At 54.2% G+C, this 11912-nt stretch overlaps 1 protein-coding gene across 2 annotated transcripts in view; it reads right to left on the bottom strand.

Moving 5' to 3' along the window:
- Sh2b2 (SH2B adaptor protein 2) overlaps positions 1-11912 on the bottom strand; it is a 28581-nt gene that overhangs the window by 6041 nt on the left and 10628 nt on the right. For both annotated transcript variants that reach the window (XM_026788458.1, XM_005344589.3), the window contains exons 2-7: positions 9538-10271; positions 5114-5215; positions 3207-3298; positions 1929-2020; positions 1665-1832; positions 210-418 (exon numbers count right to left, since the gene is read on the bottom strand). In XM_026788458.1, coding sequence (XP_026644259.1) covers positions 210-418; positions 1665-1832; positions 1929-2020; positions 3207-3298; positions 5114-5215; positions 9538-10245 — 1371 coding nt within the window. In that variant the 5' untranslated portion in view covers positions 10246-10271. The remainder of the gene's footprint in view (positions 1-209; positions 419-1664; positions 1833-1928; positions 2021-3206; positions 3299-5113; positions 5216-9537; positions 10272-11912) is intronic.

Genomic DNA, 11912 nt, shown 5'->3' with positions numbered 1-11912 from the left:
ATCTATCTATCTATCTATCTATCTATCTATCTATCTATCTATCTATCTATCTATCAATTATCTATCTATCTATCATCTATCAATCATCTATCTATCTATCTATCTATCTATCTATCTATCTATCTATCTATCTATCTATCTATCTATCTATCATCCACCTTCTCCAGAACAGGCTGCTCTCCCCATCACCCCCACCCCGACACACTTGCCTTGGCCTTGCCCTGGAAGTTGAAGGTCAGCACACACTCCCCAGGCCGAGTCTCACTTTGGCGGATCACAAAGAGGCCGTGGCTCCGGGGCCCACCGGCCAGCACCAGCTGAGCGGCCTTCACTCGGGACAGTGTTCCGTGGAACCAGGGGTAGTCGGAGAGTTCCAGCTCGGTCTCGGCTTCAGTGTCCAGCTCAGCTCCTTCGTCCCCTGGGGCAGAAGGAAGACAAATAAGTCAATGAGAGATGGGGAGCCATATCTTCTTTTTTTGGGTAAATTGCCATTTGAATATCAGACCTGCACAAAGAGCTGACTACATCTAGTTAGCCTTCAGGTAAACTGAGGAATGGGGAGGGAGCATTTGCAAGTCAGCAACAAACCTGAGAAGAAGCCAAGCCTTCTCTCCACCCTGGTTCCATTATGTCCTTCTGTTTATGTGTATAGGTGTTGGTGTGTGCATGTGGGTGCCGGGAGAGGCCAGAAGAGGGCATCAGATCCCCTGGAACTGGATCACAGGCAGGTGTCAGCTGCCCTACATGGTGCTGGGAACCAAGCTTTCTCTTGGGCCACCACCAACCAGCTTCCGTATCACTATGCAGAGACTTATTATTAGTTATGAACACTCAGCCTTAGCTTATGCTCGTTCTTTGCCAGTTATTATAACTTACATTAGCCTGTTTTCCTTCATTTATGTTTTGTCTTGGAGCTTTTTTTTTTTTTTTTTACCTTTCTTTCCTTCTGTATGTCTACCTCCATATCTGCCTGGCTGCCTGGCCCCAGGTCTCCCTCTCTCTCTCCCTCATTCTCTTCTCCCTTTCTCTCCAGCCTAGATTCCTCCTCCTATTTATTCTCTCTGCCCACCAGCCCTGCCTGTCCCTCCTCTGTGTAGCTATTGGCTGTTCAGCTTTTTATTAGACCAATCAGGTGCCTTAGGCAGGCAAGGTGAAACAGCAACACATCTTTACATAATGAACAAATGCAGCATGAATAGATGTAACACACCTTTACATAGTTAAATTAATATTCCACAACACGGGTTCTCTGAAAGAGCAGCAATCACTATTAACCAGTGAACCAATGAACCAGACATTTAGCTCTGGCCTCTACAGCCCAACTGCTGGGTACAGGCTATGCCACCAAACTTACCTTTTGTGTCTCTCTATATGAACAACTTAGCTCCCTCCCTTTCCTGTCTGTCTGTCTTTCTCTTTCTTCTTTTTGCTAGGTCTCATTATGTAGCCTAGGCTAGCCCCGAATCTATGCGGCATTCCTTGCTTCAGCCTCCTGAGTGCTGGGATTACAGGTGTGTGCCACCACCCCCACAGCTGAGGGAAAAGTCAAGTGCCCATACTGGCTTGCAAAAGCCAGAACCACTGTAGACACAGCTGGTGAAATGTCACTGCTTCCTGGGGATCCACGTGGGTCCCTGTAGAGGGGGCGGGGACTCCAGTGGCACCTGTGTTGTTGCTGTCACTGACAGCACCACCCGAAGACTCCAGGGTTTGAAGGAAAGTCTCCAGAGGGACATGGGCCAGGGACTCTCCCACGGTGTCGCGAGCTCTGCTGTGTGGGGCTGTCACCACGGCACCCACCGCTGTTGTCTCTGGGGGCCGGGACGTGTCCGCTGCAGGGAAATAGGGGCAGATGCAGGCAAGTCTCTTATCTGCCCTCCACCCTCCCGCACTGTCCCCCTGACTCCAGCCAGCTCCACCCCACCTACCTTCTGCCAGGAACTCACAGCTGCAAGAAGTCACCCGGCTGGCCAGACAGCCTCCCCGAGCACAGGAGAGCCCCGTGTCCTCCTCACTATCCCTGTGGAGTTGAGGAAGCACAGCACATCTTGCCACAGGGCTGGGCTGGGACCGTGGACTGCTCACAGAACACCAAGTCCTTCCCACTCCCTCACCCTCTGGGTGAGTGACCCATCATCGAGGCCACCAGGAACATAGTGTTCCCTGAAGTTGTGGCTCATTCCTGGGGTCCCATGGATACCTTCCAGTGGGGGACAGTGTGATCAGTGGGGCCTGGGCAGCCCCTTTGAGGCCATCCCAGCTCTAATAAAGGTCTGACCCCATGGGGAAGTCTCTGGGGCAGATGGCCGTCAGAGTAATAGGAGGTGACTGGCAAGCACTTTGGGGCTGAGGGCTGCGAGGCACTCGGGACTCTAACTGAGCTTTAGTGAAATGAATCTGTTAATTAGAAAGCACCCCCCCCATCCTATTAGCCAGAGAAACGGCTGCCAAGTGCTCAGCTGGTGGCACCGTGCTGCAGCCTCGCCCTGGGCTTCTCTTCTGGACAGTGAGGCCATCCTCTTCCTGCACATAACTGACCGGAAGTGCCCCCCATGTCACCAACCACGGCTCCATAGTGCCCTTAGCCTACCAGCTCCCCCATCGAAATCCAACTGTTCTCTATAACAATAATGTGTGTGCGTGCGTGCACGCACGCGTGTGCCCACGAGTGCATAGGCGCGTGTGGGTGCAGCTGCTGGAAGAGGCCAAGGCATCCGGTCCCCTGGAACGCTAGTCACAGGTGATTATGAACTGCCTGACGTGTGTGCCAGGGATTGAACTCATGCCCTTCCAGGGCAGTACTGTTGGGCCGTCTATCCAGCCCCCAAGTCCTACTTGTGACGAGAGGTGTCTTAGAACACACGTGTAGCACACACAAGGCCCAGGGTTAGACGCCACGGAGGCCTTGACACCCTCCATCTGTCTGGCTCTGGCCTAGTCATTTTGTTGTTATTTTTTTAGGGGGGTTGTTTTGCTTTTTTTGTTTTGTTTTTGAGATAGGGGTTCATGTAGCCCAGGCTAGCCTTGAGCGAGCTATGAAGCTGAAGATGACCCTAGGCTCCTGATCCTCCCGCCCATTTTGGGAATAGCTAATGCTGGCTCTATGTTAGTACTTACTTACCCTGTCTAGTAGCTGGGTCACTTGGAAGGAGGGGACGAGGCACACCCCCAGCTCCACCCCCCATTCTCAGGGCTGGAATACTCACCCCGGATCCACGCAGCCCTGGATGTCTGCCACCCATGAGTGCTTCTGCAGGGAGTCTATGGTCTCAAGAATGTACTCTGCTCCGTTCTCCACCTGGATGACAGCAGCCCTGGTAAAGCTTCCTCCATTGCGGCGGGGGGGGGGGGGTCGGCGCCCCAGGACCAGTGAGCCTTTGCTCGCCCCTATGTTAGGTCCCGTGGATATGAACAGAAAGGACAGTGTGGGGGGAATCACCCAAGTCAGGGTGAGGGCTGCAGCCTGAAGCCCACACAGGGGAGGAGATGCCAGGCTCTGGAGGCCCTGAGTGTGGGACCGGAGACCCAGCATGCTCAACCCATGTCCTGGTATCCCAGATAGGGTTTAAGTCGTGTGGGAGGGCCAGCTGCCTTGGCAGAGAGTCGGGGTGCTCCCAGGCCTAGCGACTGCGGCGCTATTGCTGTGGCGGCCGATGCTCTTTGTGCCTTGTCCATTGAGTTCCCGACAGCCCTGGGATGGAGGCTAAGTGTAACACTTATTCTATAGACAAGAAGCCTTGTGTTCAGGGAGGGAGAAACTTGCTCAGAAGTCCCGCGGCAGCCAGCAGCTGCTGAGACCTGAGCCCGGGCCACCAGGTCTTCCTGTTCTTGGTCCCTTGTCCTATCACTGTTGTAATGTGGTATTGGGTAAGAGGATCCTGACAGCCTTCCTCATTCAGTGGGGAGACGGCCCACAGTGGGGCTGGCAGAGGAGTCCTCCTGCCTCAGTGGTGCCCGGGGACCACCCAGCAGCTGAGAGCACCAGATGGACAGCGGCTGTGTCCCCAGCGATCAGTCTTGAGGGGACAACTCAGGACATGGAGTTGGCACACATCTACCCAATGAATAAAAGAATCTGTGGCTGGTATAAACACAAGCTCAATAGGAGCTTGCCAGAGAGGGTGGGGGCTCCGCGCAGCTTCAAGGGGAAGGAACAGGCCTCCCGGAGGGACTTCGTTTAATGGTCTAACTCCTTCCAGGAAGCCCTGACCACAACCCTAGCAGGCTGGACCCATGCCTCAGCAGCTCCTGCAGGCCATTCCAGTGCTGAGGGCCAGGAGAAAGGACAGGAGGCTCCCAGACCCTCTAGGGTGCCTCCCACCCACCCTCCTGTCTTTGTGCCCTCTGCAGGGACCAGGGCTGGTTCCCACACTCCACTTCCTTCTGCCTGTGGACATTTGCATAACTTCAACAAGCTGGTCACTGGTAGCTGTGAGGTGGGTGTGTCGGGCTCCAGAGGCGGGGGAGGGGAAGGGAACTCAATGACATTTACTCAGACCCAGGAAGGAATGGCGAACAGGGTTGGGCTGGTGAGATGGTTCGGTGGGTGAAGGTGCCCATCACGAGGCTTGACAAGCTGGGTTTGATTCCCAGGGGAGGAGCCCACTGGCAGAAGGGGACAGTTCTCGTACTTGACCCCTGAAAGTTGTCCTCTGACCTTCATGACCTCCTATGGCATTCACACGCAGGCACACAGGCAGGCAAATAAATGTGGCCCAGTGGTGGCGCACGCCTTTAATCCCAGCTCTTGGGAGGCAGAGGCAGGCAGGTCTCTGTGAGTTCAAGGCCAGCCTGGTCTACAGAGCTACTAGTCAGGACATACAGGGAAATCCTGTCTCGAAAAGCCGGTGATGATGATGATAATAATAATAATAAATGTAATTTAGAACGGGGAGGAAATCCAGGTGGCCAACCATATCGGGATGGACACTAGCACTCAGACCCAGACTCGAGCCTCCTAGCCCCCCACCTGTTGTGGGGTCCATGGGCACCCCCTCATTGTTGCTCCCTTTGATGGTCTAACTGGTCCCCCTGTAAGGAGCTAACGCTGTGTTGCCCACTAGGGCTGTGGTCCAGGCAGCCACAGACCTTGGGGGCTGCAGTGGGCTCTTACCTTGAGCACGAAGGTGTTGTCCTTCTCAGGCATTTCCAGGGGCATGGTGGTCCGGACCTCGATGATGGCCGACAGGGGGATGCTGACCTTGGGTCTGGAAGCCTGGGAGGCCAGAGGAAGAACAGTGGGAGGAGCCCCTCACAGGCCTTAGGAGACCCTCTCCGCACTTCCCAGCCCACTTTGCAGCATACATGGGTCACGGCCCCCAAGACTGCCAAGGTCGTGCTGCTGTGGGTGCATTACCAACCCCATTTTAGAGATGGGGACATTGAGAGAGACAGTGGGAACCCTTCTCCTATGGTCACAGCAAGTTAGAGGCTGGCTGGTACTGCTGAGTCCCCAATTCCTGAACCCCAACCCTGTGAGCTGTGAGCGCTCCCTGGCCCACCCTGCAGCCAGTGCACCTACTTCATGTGATCCCCCCCTTCTCACCTCCCTCATTCCTTTGAGCCCCTCACTGAGCCACGCCCCTCACCCTTGGTTTTTGGAAATAGGGTCTCAATCCACAGCACAGACTGACCTAGAACCCACTATGTAGCCCAGGTTGGCTTGAGCTTGGTCAATCCTTCCTGAGTTTCCTGGGCTTTGGGGTTGTACAAGTAGAGCACTGTATTTGGCATTCAAAATTATTTTTCTTTTTGAGACAGAGTCTCACTACTTGGATCTGACTGGCCTGGAATTCGCTATGTAGATCATAGCACAGAAACCTACACAGTGAGTCCAAGCCAGCTTGGTCTATGTGAGATACTGAATCAAATGATCCCCAAGTGAGGAGCTGGGAGGTAGGGCTCAGTGGTAGAGCACCTGCCTAGAACTCCCAATGAGGGACTGGGGGTGTGGTAGGCATGGCTCCCAAAATAAGGCAGCTTCCTGCTTTGGATGAGATGTTCTGGAGCTGGGTGTGGCCTGTCTCCAGGCCTGTGGGAGAGGGGAGCCAGCATCCCCATGCTGCCATCACAGGGTTAAACCAGGGCAGTTAGCAAGACTCCTTAAGAGGATCACTCTATGCAGGCCCTTTTATGCTCTGGTCCACAGCTCCTGGCTACACCCCCGAACCTCCCTGGACTGGCCGGAGGCCGACATTCCTGGCAGGGCTGGGCTCCGGGACAGGGACTTTCTGAGGTGGAAAGGGAAGGGCCTCATATCAGAGTTGAACTCTTGGCCACTCTGGACACTGTCCAGCGGGCCCTGGGCTGGGCCTACAGCAGTGACTGATGGGCTTAGCTGACCACATCACGACACCAGCCTGTGGCTGGGGTTGGCATCTGGGACAGAGAGAGCAGAAAGGTTTATAATGACGCCTCCCGTCGGGCTCCCACTGGCTGGAGGTCCCTTCCCTCAGCCCGATGTCCGAGGCCATCTGTCTGTCCTAATGTAGTTGCAGTTACCCCACACCCCCAGTGCTGGGGTAGAGCCCAGGGCCTCATGCTTACTAGGCAAGGGCTCTACAGGAGTTCCTTTCCTGCTCTTCACTGGGGGACCCTAGGCAAGTGTTAGTGACTGAGCCACGCCTCTGGCTTGACTTGTTTCTCCCTATTTTTTGTTTATTGTTTTTTAAAATTACTTTATTTTAGATTTTATTTGCATTAGTATTTTGCCTGCATGAATGTCTATATGAGCGTGTCAGATCTTAGGGCTATAGGCATTTGGGAGCTGCCCTATGGCAGCTGGCAATTGAACCCGAATCTTCTGGAAGAGCAGTCAGTGCTCTTAACCCCTAAGCCAAGGGACCAGGGAGATCTGGTTTGGTAGGTAGGTGGGTGACAGGCAGTGAGGATGTCAGGACAAGTGCTTTGGGTACCCCTTCACCCTGGGGCAGACCCTGAGGACCAGACACAGCAGGGAAACCTATTCTGAGCCTTCCTGAGTACGATGGGTTAGACATGGTTTGCTCCCCCAGGGCTAATGGACTGGGGGTTTGGCTCCCACTATGCTCATAACACAAGATGGGGTGGGGAGAGAGAAAAACATATGAGCGTGATATGGCTCAGTTGGTGAAGTGCTCACCCAGCATTCAGGAAGTCCTGGGTTCGATCCCCAGCCCCACATAACCTGGGCGTGGTGATAAATGCCTATAATCCCAGCAGAGGGGAAACGAAAGGCAGAACCAGAAGCCTGATCTCCCTGAGACCTTCTCAAAACAAAAACACAAGTAATATCGAAAGGACAGTGAGATGGCTCAGTGTGGAAAGGGGTCTGCAACCCAGCCTGCTTGCCTGCATTTGTTGGGTTTTTGTTTGTTTGTTTGTTTTCTAAGACAGGGTTTCTTTACTCCTCCAGGCTGGCCTTGAACTCACAGAGACCCGCCTGCCTCTGCCTCCTGAGCTGATCTCAAGACCCACAGGGTAGAAGGAAGGAACTGGTTCCCACAGGTTGTCTGCTGACCTCCACATGTGTATTCCCCCTGCTCAATAAATAAATGTTTTAAAATGTTTATAAGTTGCTCGACCCTCTAAGAGGCAGGCCCTAGTCACTGGAGCTGCTATGCCAGGAGGAGATTAATGCAGTTCTCAGGAAGCCTGGTTAGTTATCTGGTCAGAATGGGTTGTTAGAAGGTGAGGTCCCTCTATACCTGACTTTCTCTACACATGGCTACTTCCTCCTCCCCTGTCTGCCCTGCCATGAGGGGCTGAGAAGACCTTCGCAGAGGTAGAACAGACCAGGCTTCCTGACCTTGGATGTGCAGTTTCTAAAACCCAGCTAAACTGATCTGCTCCCCCCCCCCCATTTTTGAGATATGGTATCATGGAGCTCAGACTTGAACTTGCTATGTAGCCAAGGATGACATCGAACTCCTGATCCTCCTGCCTTTATTCCCCAGTGCTGGGATTATAGGCATGCTGCCATGCCCAATTTCTTTTTTTCCTTCTTTCCTTTCTTTTTGCCTTTCTTTCTTCCTTCCTTCCTTTCTTTTTCTTTCTCTCTTTCTTAAATATACTATATAGCCTCTGGTATTTTGTTTCAGAAACAGAAGATAGACCAGTACATTCTAGAATGATCCACACTTCCACGAACCACTCCTAAGTGTTCTACTATGCGCTGATATTCTGAGAGCCTGAAGCAAGATCAGGGGCAAGGAACCTGTTGTCTTCATTGAACTGCGGAAGGAAGGGCTCAGTGATCCCTCGGGAACGCTCTCTTCTGACAGCAGTAGAACTGGAGAGCTCCGTGGGGATCACTGGAAAGATTGGGAGGGCCACAGCTGCCGTGTCCTCTCCCCCAGGGCAGCAGGCACAGCTATTTGGAGAGCAGCAGCTGGGGCTGCCACTCAAAGCTGGAAACAGTGAAACCTTGGGCCTCTGCCCCTGCCCTTTGGGTGACCCTGGGCAAGCCACCCCTCACCAGGCTTTGGTCTCTCTGTCTGTAGACTTGAATTTAGTGGCATTTTTCTCAGGGGCTGAAAAAGTTGAGGGTGTGGGTAAAACCTCCCTTGGGAAATCTGGGGGTTCTGGGACTTGGGGTGAGAGCTCCTCACCAGCGTGTCCTGGGAGCATCTAACTGCGGGCAGCTCTCACCCTGGCACCTTGAGGGGAACCTTGGGGGACAAACCTCCAGGACACTGAGTCAAGCTATCTAGGAGAGCCCCGGGGAGACTGATCCCTGCGGTGGACAGGTCTTGGGGTGTTAGCAGCTGCCTTGCTAGTACTCAAGGGACTCTATCCCACTCCTTTTGTGACCATCTGAGTGGTGATGTATAATTTCTTCTGCGACCGCAGGCAGGCCAGACCCCTCCTCAAAGGATCTACTCTGTTTTCTTCTTTCCAGACAGTCTCATGCAGCCCAGGCTAGTTTCCAACTTCCTATGTAGCTGAGGATAACCTGGAACTTCTGGTCCTCTTGTTTCCGAGTGCACACCACTCAGGGATTTTGGGGACTGGTGACAGAACTCTGGGCTTCCTGAGTGCTGGGTGAGCACTCTACCTTCTGAACTGCACCCCCAGCACCTCTACTTTTCAGGCAAGTTACATTTGCCTCCCTGAAGCAGACCCCAAGCTTCCCATCCCCTGCCACAGGAGGGCTTTGATGGCTGCTGGGACCAGGGGCCAGAGGGCTCAAAGGGGCATGTAAAATGGTAGCAGCAGGCAAAGACTCTTTTCCTCCTGATGAGAAGGAAGGGGCCACTGGGCCGGGCTCAGCTGGAGCCTGGCAGGGCCAGCAGATGTCTGATTGCCATGGAGCAGGACACAGGCCTCGGGGGACATGTCTGACTGTACCTTGCTACTCCCTGCCTTCGAATGCTGCAACTCATCTCTGGGAGGTTCCTTCTATACTAAAACTGTGACAATCAAGTCAGGTCACACCATACCCAAACCCAGTCCCAGGCACCCACCTGTCACAGGCCTGCGGATCCCTTAGGCCATATAGGCGACCGGGTCCCCGTGAGTGATGGGGAGAGTGATGGCAACATGCGCCAAGATACGAACCTTGGGTGGCACGAAGAACTCCAGGCGGAAGCGCTCCCCAGCCACAGCCCTTCTCAGAAGCAGGCGACACTTCTGCCATTGTGCGGTGCCCCCAGGGCCCGAGGCTGCATCATCTGCCACCATGAAGCGCAGCGCGCCCTCACGCTGGATGTCCACTAACTCCACCTTGGCCGCCAGGGTCCGTGCCAGCCTCAGGCGTCGTGTCCATTTGTCCCGAGGCTCAGATGCAGGCTCGGCGGCCTTGGGGGTGGCCCCAGCATCTGGCTCCGGGGACGCTCGCCGGTGCCACAGGTCGCGTACCCCATCCACCACGCACAGGCTCATATTACGCAGTGAGAAGCCTTTGCGGACACGAGCCTTGGTGGCAGCGTGGGCAGACACGTCCTCGGAGCTGCGGGAGTGGCCATAGGCTGCAGCCTTGAGTGCCGATGTCACGGAGGTCAAGGCAGGCTCGGGCTCCATGGTATCCGTTGCTGTCCCCAGCACACGGCGCACTTCCTCGCTGAAGACTGCCAAGAAATTGGCTGCAAAGTGGCGGGAGAATGAGGTCCCTGCGTCAGGCGTGTCGTAGGTCGGGTTGTCACGAAGGAAGCGGCAGAACTTGTGAGCGAAGTCCACAGCAGCCACCTGTGCGTGTAGCTCGCAGAACTGCCGCCAGTCGGGGACTGGGGCGGGGGCGGCGGCCGAGCCGGGGGTGGCACCATTCATGGCTTTGGTCCCATGGCAGCCTTGGGCTGAGGGGGGAAACGTAGGTAAGTATTTGCTTTTTGCTTTCTCCTCCCTGCCTCCCCTCCTTTCCTCCTCTCCTTCCTTCAGAGACAGTGTCTCATGTAGCACAGGCTATCTGCAGATTCCACACATAGCAGAGAATGACCTTGACTTTCTGATCTTCCTGGGCCCCTACACAGCTCTCCCTGGGGATCTCCTGCATCGCAGAGGCTCTATTCGAGCATGCTCCCAGCCACCGAAGCTAAAGGTGCAGGCTGCTGATCAAACAGCGTGCATGAGACAGGTGGAGAGATAGGAGTCAGGTGTGTGTGTGTGTGTGTGTGTGTGTGTGTGTGTGTGTGTGTCTTAAATAGCACTCTTGGGGATCCCAGGGGTCATTCATCCCCAGGGCTGGTCAAGGAGGCTGAGGGGACAGACTCTTCCAAATGGTGCCAGTCGAGTTTTGGGTGACCCCATGCTCTTCAGTAGCCTCCAAGGTCCCCAGAGCCCTGGAGTAGAAACTGTGGACTTCCTGGAGTTGGAGTTACAGGCAGGTGGGAGTGCTGTGTGGGTGCTGGGCACCTAACTCATTCTCTGCAAGAGCAACAAGTGTTCTTTACCTTTGGCCATATCTGCAGCCCCTAAGACTCTGCCTTAACCACTGTCTCTCCCTTCATCTTGGCCACCATGCCCTGAGCTGTTTATTCTGTCCCTTCTTCCACCATGTTCTACCTGAGTGGAGGAACTAAGGAACCAGCGACCACAGCCTTTAACCTCTGAAACTGTGAGCCAAACTAAGCCCTCCCTCCCTCCCCTGTGATGCTCCTGGGTATCTGTGATGGTGACAGTGGCTTACATTCAGTTTCAGGGTCTTTACTCAGCTTTCTGATCCTGGGACTCTGGGGGTCATCTTCCTATATGGCTTAAAGACGACCATTTTTATTATTGGCATTGAAAGAGCAGCCTCCCATGGGCTGGAGAGATGGCTCAGAGGTTAAGAGCCCTGACTGCTCTTCCAGAGGTCCTGAGTTCAATTCCCAGCAACCACATGGTGGCTCACAGCCATCTATAATGAGATCTGGTGCCCTCTCCTCTTCTGGCATGCAAGTATACATGGAAGGAATGTTGTATACATAATAAATAAATAAATCTAAAAAAAAAAAAGAAAGAGCAGCCTCCTTAGGACACCCCCCTCCCCCGTAGCCTGCCTGTTGTTCCTCCCAGAACTCCCATCCCCACTGGACCAATCTAGAAATCCCAGCTGTCTCTTCATTCCAGCTTCTTCTATGTTGCTAGGCAACTCCATCCTTTACCACTTAGGATGGGTAAACTGCAGAGTGCAAGTCAGGTAGTCATCTGGGGGACTTGCTTCCTGTCCACGGTTGTGCTAAATGTTCCTGGGAGCACAAACCCAGCCTGCTCTGCCTCCCTCATCCACTTTCTTAGATTGTACCCAGTGCCTCCTTCCCACATATTGTTCAATGACTCTACCTCTGAGCTACATCCCAAGCTCCTCCTGGGGGATTCTAGGCAGGGGCTCTACCACTGAGTTACACCCCCAGCCCCTCACTGGGGGATTCTAGGCAGGTGCTCTACGACTGAGCCACACCCCAGCTCCTCACTGGGGGATTCTAGGCAGGTGCTCTACCACTGAGCCACACCCCAGC

The sequence above is a fragment of the Microtus ochrogaster genome, chromosome 2 (genome assembly GCF_000317375.1).
Source record: "Microtus ochrogaster isolate Prairie Vole_2 chromosome 2, MicOch1.0, whole genome shotgun sequence".
Classification (NCBI taxonomy): Eukaryota; Metazoa; Chordata; class Mammalia; order Rodentia; family Cricetidae; genus Microtus; species Microtus ochrogaster.
This window is presented reverse-complemented; position numbering and strand designations above follow the sequence as displayed.